Source organism: Phodopus roborovskii, unplaced genomic scaffold (genome assembly GCF_943737965.1).
Source record: "Phodopus roborovskii unplaced genomic scaffold, PHOROB, whole genome shotgun sequence".
Taxonomy (NCBI): Eukaryota; Metazoa; Chordata; class Mammalia; order Rodentia; family Cricetidae; genus Phodopus; species Phodopus roborovskii.
The window spans coordinates 3,644,039-3,662,919 of record NW_026126469.1 but is presented as its reverse complement, the minus strand read 5'-3'; the positions used below and the strand labels follow the sequence as shown (position 1 = coordinate 3,662,919).

At 49.7% G+C, this 18,881-nt stretch overlaps 1 protein-coding gene across 1 annotated transcript; it reads right to left on the bottom strand.

Moving 5' to 3' along the window:
- Window positions 1-12,558: 12,558 nt before the first annotated feature.
- On the bottom strand, window positions 12,559-15,792 carry Slc25a1 (solute carrier family 25 member 1). Its single transcript, XM_051191058.1, has 9 exons — window positions 15,638-15,792; window positions 15,211-15,318; window positions 15,032-15,131; window positions 14,819-14,957; window positions 14,127-14,211; window positions 13,903-14,007; window positions 13,620-13,735; window positions 13,463-13,536; window positions 12,559-13,277 (listed from the first exon to the last, which is right to left on the bottom strand). Exons 1-9 carry the CDS (start codon window positions 15,729-15,731, stop codon window positions 13,163-13,165), a joined length of 936 nt encoding a protein of 311 aa, XP_051047015.1. The 5' UTR covers window positions 15,732-15,792; the 3' UTR covers window positions 12,559-13,162.
- Window positions 15,793-18,881: the final 3,089 nt, after the last annotated feature.

Sequence of the window (18,881 nt, the reverse complement as noted above, 5' to 3'; positions counted from 1 at the left end):
CTCTGCTGACTGCCCTGGTGCCAATGAAGACACTATGCCTTGGAAATGATGGGTCTTTCTGGCTCAACACTTTCACAAGGGTCTCAGAGTGAGCGCACCTGAGAGGCACTGGGTGTGACCTTTCAGCCTGCCTGTGGGTACAGAGTGACTGCCACAACCCAAAACCTCCCATGTATTCTTTTGAATGTAGAAACCTTGTCTAGCAGACCTTCATGTGGAACCATATAAAACACCTGTGCCTAAATCCACTACAATGCCCAGGGGCATGATGTGGCCAACTACTCCCACTCAAATTGGAGTTCTGCTCAGAATGGGACAGCAAAGCCAGGGGCAGGAAGGCCTCTGTGATGTCTGATGTATTTCCCTGCTTTATTGCCCATGACCTTGCCTCCTTTCTCTTAATTCTCTTTGTGTAGGATGGTGACATGATGCTCTGCAGGAGCTGTGTCCTTGGGGACTCCCTCAATGCCACCATTCAGGACCACCTTGAGGTGTCAGTGAGCCAGGCCTTGTGCAGGTAGCAGTCACTTGGGTATGTGGCTCACTTGTGTGTTCTTGAATTTGCTTGGCACTGATTGGGGCAGTGCTACTTTCATCACATTGTAGTGTCATGTGCCATTCCTGAGATAAAATGAGCAAGTGTCTACTCACCCCAAGCAGAGGACCAATAACAGCCAAAGTAAGAATCCTGCTGAAGTCTAACTTGGTGAGGTTACTTCCAGGGACAGAAATGACTCAAAGGCAGCTACTTCACTGTGGTGGTGTGAATGAGAATGTCCCCAGAGGCTGGAATGTTTTGATATTTGATCTCCAGTTAGTGGCGATATTTGAGTAAGTTTAGAAGGTGAGGCCTGATGGAGGAAGTATGACTGGGTTAGGCTTGGAGTTTAAAAGCCATGCTGCAGAGTTGGCTCAGTGATTGAGAGCACTCACTGGCTGTTCTTCCAGAGATCCTGGTTTTGGTTCCCAGTACCCACATGGCAGCTTGCAATTGTGTATATATGACTCCAGTTCCCATCTAATGTCTTCATGCCAATATACATAAAATAAAGTTAAATGAATTTTAAAAAAAAGTCATGTTCTCAGTTCACTCTTTCTGTTTATGGTTTGAAATGTTGAGTTCTCAGCTTGCTGCTCCAGCAATGACTCCTGTCTACCGCCAAGCTTCCCCACTGTGATGCCGGTGAACTCTAGCACTGTAAATGCACAAAAACCTTCTGTAAGCTGATTTGGTCATGATGTTTTATCATATTAATGGATAAGTGACCAAAAGTTTTATCCTGCATGGATGACACCTCTTCAAAGCTGCAGGCAGCTGATCTTGTCTGTCTTCTCAGCAGCTCTTCTATCACCATGGGTAAGGTGAGGCCTTGTGCATCTGGTTAGTTTCAGGGACTTCCTGAGACTCTTGAATTGTTTCCTTCCTAAGTCTTAACAAATTTCTCTTTAGAATTTCCTCCTTTAGAACTTCCTGGGTCCCAATCAGACTTTGAAGAAAACTTCTGTACTACAAGAAAAGAAAAAAAGTACTTTTCTTTTTCTTTTTGGTTTTTTTTGAGACAGGGTTTCTCTGTGTAACAGCCTTGGCTGTCCTGAAACTCAATTTGTAGATCAGGCTAGCCTCAAACTCACAGAGATTTGTCTGCCTCCTAAGTTTTGGGATTAAAGGAGTGTGCCATCACCATCCCACTACAAAAATATATTAAAGTTTGAATAAACCCAATTTATTTTGTCTTTTATTACTTATGTTGTTGGTGCCATATCTAAGAAGCCACTGTCAAATCCAAGACTTACTACTAGGAAATGAGATTGTAGTTCAGATGGGAGAATGCTTGTTTAGCATACACAAAGCCCTAGGCTCTGTCCACAACACTGAAGACGGGGGACTAATATAGATTATAGTTTTATAAACTTTATGTGTTTTAGCTCTTACATTAGTTTATTTAAGTTAAATTTTGTATATAATATCAGACAGGATTCAATACCACCTCCATCTCTGGGTGTGGTGTGGATAGAACCCATAGCCTGCTAGGTAAGTGCTTTACCACTGAGCTATATACCCACCTCAGCCCCCAATCCAGGATTCAACTTTTTTCCTTCTGTATGGGCACCTGATTTGTGTTTTGGACATTTTGTTGTTATTTTGAGGCAAGGGACTCATGCATCCCAGCCTGGCCTCAAGCTCACTGTGTATCTAAGGATGGTCTTGAACTCTTAACCTTCCTCCCTCCATCTCTGAAGCACTATGATTACATACTTGTGCTCCATATCTCACCTAGCACTATATGTTGAAAGATTATTCTTTCTCTATTAACTTTGTATTTCTGTGAAAAAATAATAAATCAGAAATGTGGAGACTTATTTACTTATTAGACATATAGGGTATTGAACCTAAGGCCTCACACATGCTAGGCAAGCATCTACCACAGAGCTATAGCCCTAGCCCATGAAGATTTTTCTCAGAATTCTATCTATCTATTGGTTTTAATTTTTAAAACAAAGACTTTGTTGTTTATTTTTATTTTATGTGTGTAGGTGTTTGCCCACATCTATGCCCACGTAGCACATGTGTGCAGTGCTTGAAGGGGTCAGAGAAAGAGCATTGGACTTCCTGAAATTGGACAGACAGACACCTGCATCCTTGAGAAGATCAACAAGCACTCTTAACTGCTGATCTATCTATCTCTCTAGCCAAGATGTTTATTCTCGTGCTAACATTATGCTGTCTATTTTTTCAGTACTGGAGAGTAAGCCTAGTGCCTTAAGTGTGGTAGGCAGGTGCTCCATCGCTAAACTGTATCCCCAGCCCTCTTTTTGTTATTTGTGGTTGATGTCTGGACTAGACATTTCCAGGTTCTGGGCATCTAATTCAAATAACTGAAATAGAGATACACACAGATTGTAAATAGACATGTATTGAAAAGCAACGCAGTAGTGCAGATCAGATGTGTGGTAAACAGCAGCAGACCTCACGAGTGAGATTAAGCTCAGGGCACAGGAACTGTTTGAAGCATCCTTTTATGCCCCATAAAAGCATAGGCTGATGTAGAGGCATAGAGAGGGTTGTTTTCTGCTTGGATTGAAGGGTTTGGGTTACATAATCTTCTCTATTGCTAAAAATAAGTCTACATGTGACCCAACTATACTGCTTCTTGGTGTATGCCCAAAGGACTTAACATCCTACCCCAAAGATACTTACTCAGCCACGTTCATTGCTGCTCTATTCACAGTAGCTAGGAAAAGAAAACAGTCTAAAAATCTTTCAGTGGACAAATGGATAATGAAAACATGGTACATATATGCTATGGAATTACCATTCATCTATAAAGAAAGCTGAAATTATGAAATCTGCAGGATGGAACTAGAAAAAAAAAAAAAGACCCATAGTGAGTGAAGTAACCCAGACCAAGAAAGACAAGCACTGTGTCTGAGGTTCCTAGCCCCAAATCTTCAGATGTGAGTATATAACCTAGGGTAATTGCAGAAGCTAGGGTACTAAAAAGAGACCATGGTGGGGTGCTGTAGAGAGGGGAATAGCAGGGCACAAGTAATTTGAAGTGAGAAGTAGGAAAACAGCAGGGGTGCTTCAGTTAGGAGAGAAAGAGAGATTAATACAGAAAAGTGAGGGAGGACGGTAGAGGAATAGTAAGGATGTTTGGAAAAATGATAGGGAAACATGTTATCTATCTACCTAAAAGTACATATAAAACATACAAGTCTGTATACATATATAGTTTAAATGAAAAATTTCCCATCTGGACCGACAATGTTCCCTCCCCACAGAGCCATAGACAATTTAATAAAACTCCAACACCAAGCATAAGAAATCTCTTTTGAGGTGTTGGTCAAGGTTGTTGAAGGGGGTTGTTTCAAAAGTAAAAGGTAAGTCCTTATTGCTGAAGACACTATATACTTTGGATGTAGGATCCAGAGGATCTGAACTGGTACTGATCTGAAAGCCTCTTCCCTAAGACACCAGAAAGTGCCTTTCAAGCTTCCAGGGGAGGGTAGCAACCAATACTCTTACCCAGCTGTGATGTCTATCAACAGAAACAACAGCCAGCATGGGGTGACACACATACCTTGGTAGTAACCAGTAGCCCTTTAATTGGACTCAAGGCCCACTCAAAAAGATGGAAAACATGCCCAGTAGACACTGAAAACCTAACCAACTACAAAGGGTTAGTGAAGTCATGGATCTTGGAGGTGAACCTGCAACTACTATTTACTAAATTAATATAACCCCTAACTATGTTCTAAATATTTATCCTTATACTCACAGGTAAGTACAGGTCTTACCGCCTGCCACATCAAAGAAACTTTACAGAAACATTACATAAAACCACAACCAATCAAAAATGCAAAGAACAAGTGATTCACCTACAATGCTACTCTCGAATCTAAAGCTTAGGATAATAGCAGAAGAGGGGGTGGAAAGATCTAAAGTGCCAGAGGAACAGAAAGCTTGCTGTGATATTCTATCTCTTAGAAATGTCTGAGAAGCTCCATGAAATCTCATCAATATGGCTGCCTAAACAAGACTTGAGCAGGGATGACACCAATAGACAGACATGATAATAGGGAAGGGAGAAGTGTCATGGGGCCTCCAGCTTAGTTTAAAAAAAAAAACAACAACAACAAAACAAAACACTACAGGGGATGAAAGAATGCTGAGGAAGGGAGAAATTGTTGTGGGATCTTAACAGGCAAAGATGTGTTGCATTTGTTTATGCTGTGATTGTTTAATAATGTAAGGATATTTTTAATTATGTAAAGATGTGTTGTGTTTGTTTCACCTTGCCTGCCTAAGGCACCTGATTGGTCTAATAAAGAACTAAATGGCCAGTAGCCAGGCAGAGAAAGGATAGGTGGGCTCACAGGCAGAAAGAATAAATAGGAGGAGAAATCTAGGCTCCAGGGAAGAACAAAAGAGGAAGGAAAGAAGGAGTAGGAGAGAATGAGGGACAGGCTCAGGGCAGAAGCCAGGCAGCCACTAGCCAGTCAGATACGAGAAACAGTGAAAGATATACAGAAGGAAAGAAAAGTAAAAAACCCTGAGGCAAAAGGTAGGTGAAGAGAAACAGGTTAAGTTAAAAGAGCTAGCCAGAAATGAGTCTAATCTAGGCCAAGCATTCACAACTAATAAGAAGTCTCTCTGTGTCATGATTTGTGAGCTGGTTAGTGGCCCAAAAGAAAAGGCCTGGTACAAAAATTGTCTTCCTCAGGAAAGATGCCCCAAATGGTCAAGATCATCCTACTACATCATCTCTTTGAGGTCAGTTTGGGAGACATGAGACCCTGTCTCAAAACAAAAAATAGGAATGGGGGAGGCCATTCCTAGTGTAATGTGCTTGAGTTGGGGAAACTACCACACCCAGAAGTCCATTCACAGCAAAAGAGGTCCTTTCTGATTAGGCATGGAACAAAGGCCCTTCAGATGAGCAAAACTAAAACGGCCTGCTGTTTTCAGCCCTGAGCTTCAAGAAATACCAAAAGGAGGTCTTTGTGCTGAAAATAAATGATATTAATTGAACTTAGTTCTTTCCAGGCAAAATAAATGCTAAACAGATGTGTAAACATGAAAAGCAATGTAAAGGAAGAGTTGTAATATCTTATTTCATGATTATCCTGTCATAAAAGATGCCATGCAAGCTTGGCAGGCTGGGCATTGTGGTGCATCTCAGCACACTTAGGAGGTGAAGACAGGAGGATCAGGAATTCAAGGCCAGTGTCAGCTATATGAGAACATGCCTTAAAACAGGGAAGAAAAACTGAACACACACACACACACACACACACACACACACACACACACACACACAGACACACAGACACAGGCAGGGAGGGTGTAAAATGGAAAAAAGAACACCAACCGGATACAGTTCAGTGGTAGAGCACTTAGGATGTCCAGCAGGATCTCATCCTAATTAATCTTATTTAACAATTTCACAAGTCTTGGGTTAGGACCTTGATACACCTCTCTGAGGGACATGCAAAAACACAGGAGCACTAAGTGCCCTCGGTTGATCTAAGAACCCTGACTGGGTTGGTTGTTCACCCTGGAGGAAGAGTAGGACTAGCTGATAGCACAGAGGAGGAAGAAAACTAAGTAGAAGGCAGGCCCAGGACCAGTTTCCAGATGACTTTCTTTGAAGTCAGGACCAGCCTTGGGGGTCCAAAGAGTCATAGCAGAGCTCTGTTCAGGGTTTGGGTGGCTCTGCTATCCAGGTAATGACCAAGGTAAGCAGTCACCCTCAGCAACTAAAGGACAGATAAGGCCACTCTGGACAGAGCCACAGTCACATCTAGCCACTTGCTCCTTGGCATGCCCTGCTTTTTGTTTTACATGCTTCAGTAAATTAACATGCCAACTCATGCTCACTTTGGGAAATACACACTTGTCTACCCAGGTGTACAGCCCTCCAACACGCCTATATGTCTTGGAAAATCTTACCTATCTTTGGAGCTTCCAAAGCCTCCTGCGACCATGTTCAATACTCCTCCCCGCCCACCTCCCATCTTGCCTAGTCCTCCTTGGTACTGATCTCTCAGTGGTGTTTGAGGAGACTGTGCCATCTACCCTTTGCTTTGATGAATGACATTTTTCTTCCTTTGCTTAGCTTTATTTACTTATTTATATATTTTTTTGTTTTTTGAGACAGGGTCTTATATAGCCCAAGTTGGTGTTGAACTCACTATGTGGCTTGATGGCTTTCTAGAGTCTCCTGCCTGCACCTCTCAAGTATTGTAATAGAGGCATGAGCCAAAATGCAAAATGCCAGCCCAGGCATAGTTTCCCAACTCACTTCCAGCCACTTTCTTTTCCTAACCCTGCTCTTCAAGGTAGGCTTCACGATCCTATCCATACAAACCCCATCCCGAGACTCCTTTGCTTGGAACCCCAACACGAGTGGTCCAGCACTCTACACCTCTCTAGCAACTGCTTATTCTCCACTCTCAGCTGCCCAAGTGATGGTCTCCAGCGTGCTGACCTCATGCCTAGCTTGGCTCTGTAAAGCCCAATCTTGGGGTTGTAGTGACCTTTACAGAGGCCCCTTCCTGGAACTCTATGGCTTGCCACCCCTCTCCTCACTACTCCTCTAGTGGGCAATTCTAACAGCTCTTGTCTGTCACCTTCCTTTTCCCAGTCTGAAGACAGCATACTGTTTCCAGCAGTGTTCCTGACCAAAGAGAAGGGCAGATGAGAGGATTGATTCAAGTACAGCCAGACTCCTGGTTCTCGACATTTAGAGGTTGAGCAGGCAGAGCAGATACAGTCAAAGCTAAAGGTCCTGAAAGTGCGATGGTGAGGCTGAAGGTGGAGTGGACCCTCTCGCAGACCAAGTGTTTAGAGCCGGGGAGGATGGATTGAAGATGTCAGAAGAGGCCAGGACCCAGGATGCTCTCTGCCGGGCTGCCCCTCCCCTATCCTATAGGACAGAGGCGTCCCCCTCTCCTTGCTGTCCTCACTCGCTAGACTTGGGCCAGACCATCAGGATTCCCCTGATTGCATTCTTTCATGCCAGTGCCTTTTCTACAGCAAACGCCTGCTAATGCCTCCTTTATCACGGAATTAGGGGATTTGGGGCCGATTGCACAAAGGGTCCTCGATAGCGCGGTAATCAAACGCCAATCGGCCCCATCTCAGGCAGGCAGGGGAAGAAAGCGAGCACCGGGGATTAGCGCGGGTTCGCTGCCAGGCGGGGCTGAGATAGCATCGGCGCGGCTGCAGGCGAAGCTTCGGGAAGGGCTTCAGCAGGCCGTGGAGAAAGGCCGGCTTAGCGCCTCGCACCGAGGATTCTGAAACCATTAGAGGGGATTAACACCCAGGTTAATCTGCTTTGGTTGTTCAATTGTCACAAGCAGGGAACATTCCTGAGTTGGAGAGACCTGGGTCTCAGTTTCCCCAGCAGTCGTGTTTTCAGAGGCAGAGGGGAAGATACCAAAGTGCCATATTTGGGCAGCAGCCGAGCATGAAGCTGGTCTTTGGTTCACTCTACCCTCCTCTGTGGACCACCAGGGAATACAGCATACAGTCTCTGTTCTTTCTGTCCCAGGTAAAAGGGAGGAATTCCTTGACCTTTTATGGACCCATGCCATGGTGAGGCTCTAGTCTTCCTAGTTTGGGTTCCTCAGGAAGATGCACATACTTCCTATTGTGTAGGGTCAGGAAGCAGCCTGCAAGCTGTAAAGATGCTGAGACAAGGAAGAAACCATCAATTGCATCCCCCTACCTTGTGATCACTTTCCAAGGAAGAACCATGAAACTGAGTTGGTGAACTGAGTCTCTGACAAGGTTTATCCCTTCTCTTTAGGTGGAGTAGGGTGAGGCTTTGCTGGCTGTAGAGTCCTGATCTCAGGTCCTTGGTGGTATTCTCATCTAATCAATGCGACTGGCCCATAGGAGACAGGGCCAGGCCACCGTAAGCAGGTAGCAGGTCCAGCAGTGCAGCCTGTACACATTGCTTCGACTCCCTCCTGCAGCTACTGACAGGGCCCAAAGCAGGGCACTCAGAGATGTGTCTGCACCTGGTCTCCTCCATGGAAATACAAACACTGTGCTTTTGATAAACTCACAGTTGCAACAAATGGTTGGATCGGAGTTAGCTAGGTTTGGAAATTAGTGGAGCCTCTTTGTTCCTAACCTATGCCCCGACCAGAACTGGATCACTAAGATCCAGGGGAAGGCAATGCTATGGTGTCTTTCCTCCCTTCATTCGGTAATAAGCAATGATTTCCCAGCCTAGTCTTTGTAGAGGGGACAAGGGGAAGAGCAATGGCATCATCTGTGAGTTTGGATATGAACTCAGGGGAAGACAAACAGGTGAGAGGGTATTTCTGGAAAGAGGATTACTGACCTGCACATGGGTTACCAGGACCTCATGGGCAGTTAGAACCACAAGGCAAAGGCAGAGAGCCAGGAAGCGTGGTCCAGAAGGAAGGAATCACATTGGGTGGAACCCTGGGACTTGGAGGGGAGGATCCCTTTAAACTGAGGTGTTAGGAGTTATCAAGGGGCACCATCACACTCCGCAGACTGTGGCGGCTGAGCTGGCGAGTGTCCTGGGCCGTCCAAGCGAGCGCGGGAAAATCCAAGGGCCAGGACCATGAGGGTCCTCCAGGTTAGACAGGCAGTCCAAGCCCAGACGAAGCAGTAGGATACGGGAGTCAGATATATGGGTGCAATTCCTGAGGCCGCCGGCAGAGTGTGTGCATGGGCCCCCGGCTACGGCCTCGGACGTCATCATCAATCGCCGCGTGGCATAGCGTTGGCTTGCTGCGGTTCTGGATAAAGGGTGTCTGTCTCCGAGGCCGTGCCTCATTTATTCTCTTGTTCCCGAGGCCTTGGAGAGCTAGCTTTCCTCCAGAAGTGAACTCCGGGAAGCCTCGCTCGTGCACAAGCTCGTCTGTGCTCTCTATGACCGCATGTCGAGGCGGGCACAACACCTCTCTTCCTCTTGTCCGGATCAGCTTTTGAGTCTTGGTCGCAGGCGTTGTATATTTTTCCTATTAGACTCCCGGGAGAGGCCGCAACTTGAGGCGCTGGCGTGGTGGTTAGGGCTTGGCGCGCGGCCAGCTTGTGTAGGTTTGTGCCGGCCTTTGCTCATCCTGGCCAGAGAACCTAGACTACTACTTTCTAATCAGTGTCTGAAAACCGCCCGGGAGTTCTGGTATTGAGGCTAATGAGGTAGGCATTTCAGCAGACCCGGGGACCATAGGAGTGAGGTGGTTTGTTCCTTGGTGTTACCGAGGCAATGCCTTTGAAGTATAGGGTATTTAGGTAGTTATTTCCAGATTAAGCGTCTCCCATGGAGGATAAAGTGTGTGGTGGGTAGAAGTGACTGGTCTTTACTGAGAAAACAGACAACCGTGTTAAAGGCCATACTGGGTACTCAGGGCTTGCCATATCAGGAGCAGAATGCTCTCGGGTATTTGCCAGGAGTGTGTGAGGAGGTAAGTTTTCAGGGCTATACCTCCAGTGCTTTTCCATTATTCTTTAGGCTAACCCTCCTCTGTGCCTACATCTCCATCCCAAGTCCTAGGTGTGTCCAGGACCTGGTCCCAGATCTCGAGGAAGCTAGGAGTTCCTCAGACTCTTAACTCTGCTTCGTACCTATGAATTTATAAGTCCAGGAGTCCGTGAAAAGGGGAATTGAAAGCCAGCAAGAAAAATATTGAAAACTTAGACTTTTCTGAGTACTGGGAGGGATACAACATGAAAGTGGAATTCTTTTATTTGCTTAAAATGAGACAGGCTGGGGGCATGGCTCAGGTAGACTGTATGCAGGCTTAGCTTTTGGGTCTCTGGGTTCCATCCTTTTTTTTTTTTTTTTTTTTAAAGCAGCAGGATCAACCTCCCCCCCCCCCCCCGGTGTTTTAAAGGGATATTAAACCCTGATTGCCATTCATCACCTGCAGAGGCACATAGAAAATCCCAGGGGGCACCTACACAGCTGTAAGAGAAGCCTCACAGTTCAGAATGGGGCAGAGGACATCTGCTCTAGGTCCTCTGTCTATTTCTGGGGTTGGCTAAGACCTGTCCTCACTCTGGAGCTATTGTTCCTACTGGCACAATTCTGAGAATTGTGTACCTCTGCTGTGAAAAATTTGTCACCTCCTGGGAGTCTTTCTGACAGGATATGCCTCTGTTTTGTTTTTTCTTGAGAAAAGTGTTTCTCTATAGCTTGTAGACCAGGCTGGCCTGGAACTCACAGTGCTGGGATCAAAGGCGTGCACCGCCACTGCCCAGCCTGCCTGTGGGGTTTTAAGAAGAGGTAGAGCCCCAGTCTGGACATTGGGTTTGTTCTGTATAACATCTTGATCAAAGACCTTCAGATCTCTCTGCTTCTACTGCTACCTGGGTAGGTAGTTCCAGCCTAGAGGCCTGCCTGATGTGTCACTTGCCATCTGTCTCTGCAGCCCTCCTCGTTGAATGCATTTGGCTTGAAGACCCCTACCTTCCTCTCCCAAATAGTTAACTTCCCAACTTCTCAGTGGTTTTGAATGGGTTCCTACAGATAGCCCTTCCTCCCCTTCAGACTCAACCACAACTATAGGACTTCCCATATGATGGAGACTATGGTGTGGGTCCTCCAGAGCAGCTGTATTTAATCCTTTGGGAAATAGACTCAGTCTGCTCACCATTTCTGATTGGATTAAGACAGTTGAGGGCCATCATGTATCCTGCCTGAAGCCCAAAGTAGCCACAGGCCCTTCCTATGAAGGACATGGGCCTCTTTGTAAGTACAGTGTGGCAGTAGGTTGGGCAGCAGCTGGGCTTTACCTGTCTGAAGAGCAACAAGGACCTGGTGAGACGGCAAGATACTTGCCACAACCCTTGTGAGGTTGTCTGGTGCCTAGTTCCCTCCCTATAGGTATACTTCAGACATGCTGCCCCATGGTGTGGGTTCTTTTAGCCCTGTTTCTCAGACTAAGGACATAAGGTTAGGTGACTTGCCTAAGGTTATACAGAAAGTGGGGGAGGTAGGAGCAGACCATGACCCCAAGGAAGCCAGGACCACTTTACTACCACAGCCAAGGCGGAGTTTAAAGTGAGTGGCCTAGGTCTTGGGGACAGAAAGCAGGGGCAGCCCCTGGTGGAGGTAGAGGGAGTAGGCTGTTGTTGGGGTGGGAGCTTTCTCTGTTGAGGACTGGGATATCTGAATTCTGAGATCACAGTCTGCCCAAGGCTTCCACTACCACATGGTCTGCTAAGCTGCCATAGAGTCTGCCAGTCTCTCCCACAGTCCCAGGCCTACAGGGAAGCTCCTTGTCAAAACAATGTTTGTCTAGGGCTGGACAAGGCTTGTAACTCCCATCTCCCACCCCCAGCTTTCAGGCAGGAAACTGCCTCTGTCCCGAATAGCTGGGAGTACCTGTTGGCCATGTCCTGCCTGTTGAGTTCCTCCTCTTGGTCCATGGTTCTGGCAGAAGCAGCCAGGGCCACGGTGACCTCAGGCTCAGCTATATAGTCTCCAGCCTTAAACTGGCTTTCCTCTGTGACTGGGCTGTGAGGTAGGGGGCCTCCAGCCAGGGAATACCCCAACTGATGTTTAGGGGCAGGGATTGAGGTATCAAGATGTTCCCTGTTTCTGCTTGAACAGCTACCTCTTACACTGGGATAAGCCCTCCCCATCACTTCTGTTGCTTATAATCTTAAGGTGCACAGGGTCAGTATCTCCATGACTCAGCCCCAAATTCAGATTGAAAAACAATGAATTGGCCATGCCACAGGTTAACAGACCAGAAGTCCTGTAACCAATTCTCCTCTCAGTGAGGGGCAGAGGCACTCTGGGAGCACTATCTAGTGGCAGCCTTCTATCCTTCCACTTCTGCCTGCCTGTTCACTGAGAACCTTGTGGACATACCCTTCAGTGGACAGCAGGAAGTAGCACAATTCCTTTTGGTTCCAAGCTGCGCCTTGTATAGGTGCTGTCACTAGGGGTTGTTGGGCATTCCTATTGCTCTGCCTACTGCAGTATCTTCAGATGGAGGGTAGGCTGGCTCCTGAGAAGACTGTCACCAATGACCCCAGCTACAAAGGGATGGACAGTTAAGTGAGACAGGATCCGGTTTATTCTCCTTGGCAGGGTGGTCCTGAGAGTGGCAGGTGCCACCCTGTCCCGGGCAGAAGGAGGGCCCGAGGGCCATTTAAGGCCAATGGCGGGAGAAGCAGGGGGGCATATAGCCCCTGGAATGCAGTGAAGCCAGGCTGAGGCCTGGAGGCAGCTGTGGTAGGCCAGGGCAGGGTGCCCCTACCATCGGGGGTGGAAGGCACCGGACTGTGATCTGACCATGGCTCTAGGACCATGGACCAGGGCACACAGGTGCCCCAGGAAGTGGGGCACAGGGTCACATGACACAGAACATGAAACAGGCACATGGTTCACAAGCAAGCAATGGAGAAGTGAGCACATATTCACAAGCCAAAGAGACAGCCAGCCATGGCCAGGCTGGACACAGACACAATAGTAGTGTCACATACAGACCACATAACAGACACAGAACTATGGAACACACGGTAGTCACCATGAACAGATCAGGCCACAGAACTTGAGGGACAAGGGAAAGGGCCTTTTGGCACTACTGCACTGGAATCTTAAGAGTAGATGGCGGGGGTCTGGTCTGGAGGAGCTGGGACACCCCGCCGTACCCTTGAGAGTTAGTCTGTCTTCCAAACTTTATTGAGCAGCTTCACCACTTCATCGTAGATGATGAACACGATGGCCACATCCAGGCAGACTCGGCCCAGTCGGGGAACAGTGCCCTTGTAGAATCTGGGTAGAGCAGAAGGTCTGAGGTGAGCAATTGAAGGAGGCACAAGTAGAGGAGGAAAAGCAGGCACAAAGCACCCTGGGTGTTCTCCAGATACTGGAAGGACAGAGGAATAATAGCCAGGGCATGAGTAGAAGGCCAGGGAGGGCCTAGAATGGGGACAAAAGCACTGCTCTATCCTACTCACGCCTTGGGCCCCTCATTCTTCAGGATCTGCAAGCCACAATCCAATGTGTTCCTGTATTTGTGTGCCTCCAGGCCCTGCAGGACACCAGAGGGCCAGAGTGCTTAGTTGCTACCCTGCCTGGGGTTCTTGTTCCTACTTTTTCAGGCCCCATTCCTACCTGCATCCTGGTCTTGATCACATCCAGAGGTGTGTTCCCAAAGACACTGGCTGCACCTGCAATGGCTCCAAAGACCCCAGTGACCAGCGGGTTCATGGGCTTGTTGGGGTTCTCTCCTAGATGTGAGTGCAGTTGCAGTCAGAATACTGGGGCAAGTCAGAGGGGAGCTTTGAAGGCTGGAAAGAACCTGGGGCAGAGCCCACGAAAGCATCCCTCCCCGTCCACTCCAAAAGAACAAGCTAGCCTTCAGGGTTTGAAGTGGGTTTATTGGCCACAGGTGTACCTCGGTACCAGTTTCGTAGTGAGGTCATAACGAAGAATCGGATGGCTTGGTTTGAGCCCTGCTTCAGTACAGTAGCTGTGAGGCCTTGGTATGTCCCCTTTAGCCCTGGGGACAGACAGATATGAGTAAAGTTGGGGTCCTCTAGGTCCCACCTGTGGGCAATGGGGGCCCACTCAAGTGGAGGTTCTTCCACTTGGCTGAGGTTTTGATTCTCTGGGGCTTACCTTGTTCCCGAACAATCTCCTTAACCCCATGGAAAAATCCTCGGTACTTGGGGTTGGAGGAAGTTTGGTCGTGGATAAACTTCACCTGGAAAGGGAGGAAGCAAAGTTGCTGGCTCCTGGCCACATCTGAACTTTAACTAGCAGAGCCTGGGTACACCAAGGTCAGGCCAAGGCTGGGGACTCCCAGCTCTTCTGCATGAAATGCTCCCTTAGGTTGTTCTGGAGTCCCACTACACGCATATCTCAAGACCTCAGAGGGTTCCTCAGGTTGCAGAGCCATCAGCATCATGCTGTGAGTTATCTTAGGTTTTCTATCTATAAAAGTAGCTTTAAAGACTGCTCAGCCGGGCCTGGCGGCGCACACCTTCAATCTTAGTACTCAGGAGGCTGAGGCAGGTGGAGCTCTGTGAGTTCAAGGCCAGCCTGACCTACAAAGTGAGTTCCAGGGCAGCCAGGGCTACAATACAGAAACTCTGTATCGAAAAACAAGACTTTACTCCTGTTTTTGTTATGGGTGGGCAGCCTCCACAGAAATTCCTTTCTGTCACTCCTAAGACACCCTCACCATGAATCTGGTGTGTTATGTGTGGGATCCTTCCCACCTTGACAGTTTCCCTGGGGCACATGGTCTTTAATACCTGGAATACCCCATGAGCCACACAGACACCCTGACTACCCCTTCAATTCCTCACCTTGATAGTCTCCATGGGACACACGACTACCACTGCTTCTGCCACGCCGGCGCCCAGACCACACAACAGCCCTCTCTTGCTGTCGAGCCGACCCTGGGCATCCCGCATGTGGTTGCTGAGGAACTCAAACATCCCGAACCTAAAGAAGGCTGCATGTGAGAGGGCTGCTGAGACCACTCCCTCGGGGGTCGCTCAGGCAGTGCCAGGTCTCACCTGACAGCCGCCTTGGGGATGGAGCCGTAGAGCAGGGAGCTGAGGCCGCGGTACAGGCCCAGGACGCCATGGCTGCGGACAGTTTGCCTCACGCAGTCCCCTAAGAGAGGTGCGGTCAGGACCTTGGCTCCTCTGCCCAGCGATGCCCCCCACGCCGCCCCGCTGTCGCCCCTCCTCACCGATGCCCCGGTACCGCGGTGGGTGCGCGCGTTCATCTAGCTGCAACTGCGTCTTCACGTACTCAGTAGGGAAAGTAATGCAGATTTCTATGCCTCCCGCCAGGCCTCCTGCAGGGACCGAACGCCCGGGGATAGGGACTCCCTTGCCCGGTAGACCCAGCTGCCTCCGCCGCCGCGCGGCCCCTCCCCCGCCCGGACTTTGCCCGCGTCCATGCTTGCTGCGGGACAGCGCCCACGCCCCCACACGGTGGTCTCCACCTGGAATGCCCGAGACACTCCCGGGGAGAGCCGGCGCATGGGCTAGGGGCCCTGGTTGCACCCCCGACACCTCCGCCCCTCCGGAAGTTGGGCGGGGCCTGGGCGTCCCCGGCCCACCCGGAAGCGCGGTCGGACAGGCGGCTCCGAGTTGGGGTTCGGAGTGGCCCACCTGCCAGGATTGCTTTCCCGGGGTGCGTCAGCTTGGCCTTCCCGGACCCGGGCGCGGCGGCCGTCAGAGCGCGGGGCGCGCGGGGCGCATCCATGGCGGACAGAGGAGGGGCGCCCGGCGTCGACCTCGGGTCTGAGCCTCTGCTGCGAGGCACTCGGGAGGCAGCGGGGCCGGAGGTTGCAGAGACGGCGACCGGTTCTGGTTCTGGAGGCGGGGCGGTCACGTCAGCTCCCGGGCTCCGCCCCGCGTGGCCTGAGCTGAGCCCCGCCCACGTCCCGCCCCGTGCTAGCCGGGAAACTGAGGCTGGGGCGGGGTGCGCTGAGGCACGCGTCGGGGCGGAGAGCGAAGAGCAGCCAATGGCCGATGCCAGATCGCGGGAAAACGGAGAACCCCCAGCTGGGGGCGTGGCCTCCGGACAGCGGTGCTGCGCCTAGGCGGGCAGCAGTGGGTCAAGGTGCAGTTTCTGTAACTCCTAGAGTGGAGACACGTGCCCCTGGAGTGCGCCATGGGGTTAAGGTGGGTCTCGAGTGACAGGATCCCCCGAGATCTCGGAGGCGGTAGGGACACATCTTTCCCTGTCGCGTGAGGCCAGCCTTCTGGACACATTGCAGTCACAGAGCTTGGCATTCGTGCTCCCTACCGGGCAGGGCGATGATCACTCCGGCGCTCCCTGATCCGTCCGGAAGCAGAATTCTCCTAGGCAGGTTCCCGTTCCTCTCAGGTTCTATCAGATCTTTAATGGCTGAAGGGCCTATTAAGTTGGCCTTTGTCCCTCCTACCCTCACAATCATCAGGCAGAGCTGCTTTGCTCTGATAAACATGCTTTAGTAGTCATGGTCGGCAGGAGGGTGAAAGTCTTGTGAGGTCTTTCTTTGTTGCCATACAAATCCTCAAAGTCGCCTGGAGGGGGCAGCCCTAGACAGCTTGGGGTGAAACTCCCAGAAATCTTTGCAGATCAGAACCTTTGCGTGCCAATGCCTGGGGGTCCACTTCCCTGCTGTTTCATGGCAGCAATCCCTTTGAGTGGCCAGTGCCATCCCCTGCCCCCCAGGCTCTAGATTGGCTCAGAAGTTATCATTGGGTTTCTGCAAAGTAACTGCCCAGATACTGTACCTCCCATTTGGGGTCCTTTGTGGTTCTGGAGTGCCATGTGTCCCGAAGGTGGGGTGTGGACACGATACACATGCAAACCACTCAGAGGAGTCTCCCTCCATGTAGGCAGAGCAGTAGAGTATCCGTAGGAGAATCCAATAGGGCTGGTGGGTAACAGAGCAGAGCCCACTGGCAGCCTGGTTTCTGGTCTCTAAAGGGAGGGGCTCATAGCCAGCACAGATCCTGCTGCCTGTTTTGGAATAGAGTTTCATCTGTGTGCCCTTGAGTAGTCAATGGGCTGAAGGAACAGAATCGGTTCCACTCACCAGAGCCTAAGTCATGGACAGGGGCAGGAGATGAGGACAAGGAGTATTGGGGTTGCTGCTGTGGGGCATTGGGAGGCTGGCTAGGCTAGAGGTTAAGCTGGACCTCTAACTGAACACTTAGCTCAGGTGGACAATTAGCTGTGTTAGTACTACAGTGTAGTCCTCTCTGCCTGTGTTAGCACTACAGCATACCCCTCCTTACCCATGTTAGCACCACATTATACTCCACCTCCACCTGTGTTAGCAGTACATCAGTGTACTCAGGATCCAACAGCCTTTTTAGTCTATTTCATGAAATCCCAGATGGATTATCAGTGCAAAGCTCTTGCTAGCACACATCAGAAGAGCTCTCCCAGAGCCTGGTGGGTCATAGCAGTAGTCTACAGCTGGGAACAGAGGTAAGAAGAATGCTGGTTGTGCCAGTGTTTCTGGACACACTGAGTGCCAGGTCACCGCTGGATCCTTCCTACCTCTACCCACCTATCTGAAACCCAGCCAGGGCAGGACAGCATGAATTACCTTTGTCCCTCTTTACTCCAGGGTGCCACCTGCCAAACACTAGCATGCATAAGAGCAACAATGTAGCTCTCATGTGCTCTCCACATGCTCCTCTTGCTCCTCTTGTAGGCACTAAGTGTATCTATCTGCAAGAGATGAGAGCACATGGTCTGGAGCTCTAGGTAACCATGGAGGAAGGGGCTTGAAGACAGGAACCTCCGAGAATTAAAGCTGAGGACATGTGTATTTGCATTTCTGAGGTCTGGTTGGGCCCTGAGTTCTCTCATGCTACAACCATAAGTCTCACTGCCAAGAGAGATTCAGATCACACTTGACCTCTGCATATGGTTACCCATAGGTTGTCCCTGTCTGTGACTGTGGGCAATTAAGGACTCTTGTGGTTTTTTTTTTTTTTTTGGGGGGGGGGGGGGGGGTGAATTGAGACAGGATTTCTCTGTATTGCTTTGGAGCCTGTCCTGGAACTAGCTCTATAGACCAGGCTGGTCTCGAACTCACAGAGATCCTCCTGCCTCTGTCTCCTGAGTGCTGGGATTAAAGGCATGCACCACCAATGCCTGGCTAAGGACTCTTGTAAACTTAACCAGTCTGTTTCTCCTGGCAGCTCATTCCGTGTGGCGAGGGCATGCAGTGTGGATGGGACACTTTGCTGTAACAGGGTGATGGCCCATCGTTGGCTCCTGTGGGGGTCCTTGCTAAGGGCATTGGCTCCTGGAGGTGCTGTAGGCAGCTGCCAGCCATGATTACCTTTGCAGGCTGAGTCTGGCAGCACTAGTACCACAAACCTGTCCACACCAACCAGGTCAGCTTCCCTGCCTTGGGATCACAGTACAAAGCCTCCGGGTGTGGCCTTGCAGCACACGTGCCTTGAAGTAGTCTTGATGCTCAGTAATGGGTTAGAAAGTGCTCCTGAGATGGATTTTCCATAGCATTAGAAACAACAAGTTGGGTCAGGTGACACAGGTCCGTGGAGTAGGACTCTGATACCCAGGAAGAAGTTAAAAATCATAGTGTCCTCTTGTCACTTCAGTGGGGTTAGTAAAGTCATCCTCTCTAAACTGCTGAGAGGAGCCCTTCATTCATTCGTGTGGTAACAGTCCTGCTGAGTGCTTGGCAGAGGGTGTTACTCCAATGGGGTCACTAACCCGTGCACCCCAGGCTCCACTGGTGTTTTGCAAGAATACAGCGTGGCTGCACAGAGCCCAGTGGACTGTGCTGAAGGTTTCACTGGATAGCTGTATGCCAGCTGGCACCCACTGCCACAGATAAAGCCTAGGGCTGTCAGCCAGCCTGCTTGTCTCACACGTGGT

Coding starts and splice junctions, on each gene's coding strand:
- Slc25a1 (XM_051191058.1), bottom strand. CDS start 15,731: ATGGATGCGCCCCGCGCGCCCCGCGCTCTGACGGCCGCCGCGCCCGGG. Junction 15,319..15,637: donor CGGGAAAGCAATCCTGGCAG/GTGGGCCACTCC, acceptor CGGTCCCTGCAG/GAGGCCTGGCGGGAGGCATA. Junction 13,278..13,462: donor AAGAATGAGGGGCCCAAGGC/GTGAGTAGGATA, acceptor TGCTCTACCCAG/ATTCTACAAGGGCACTGTTC.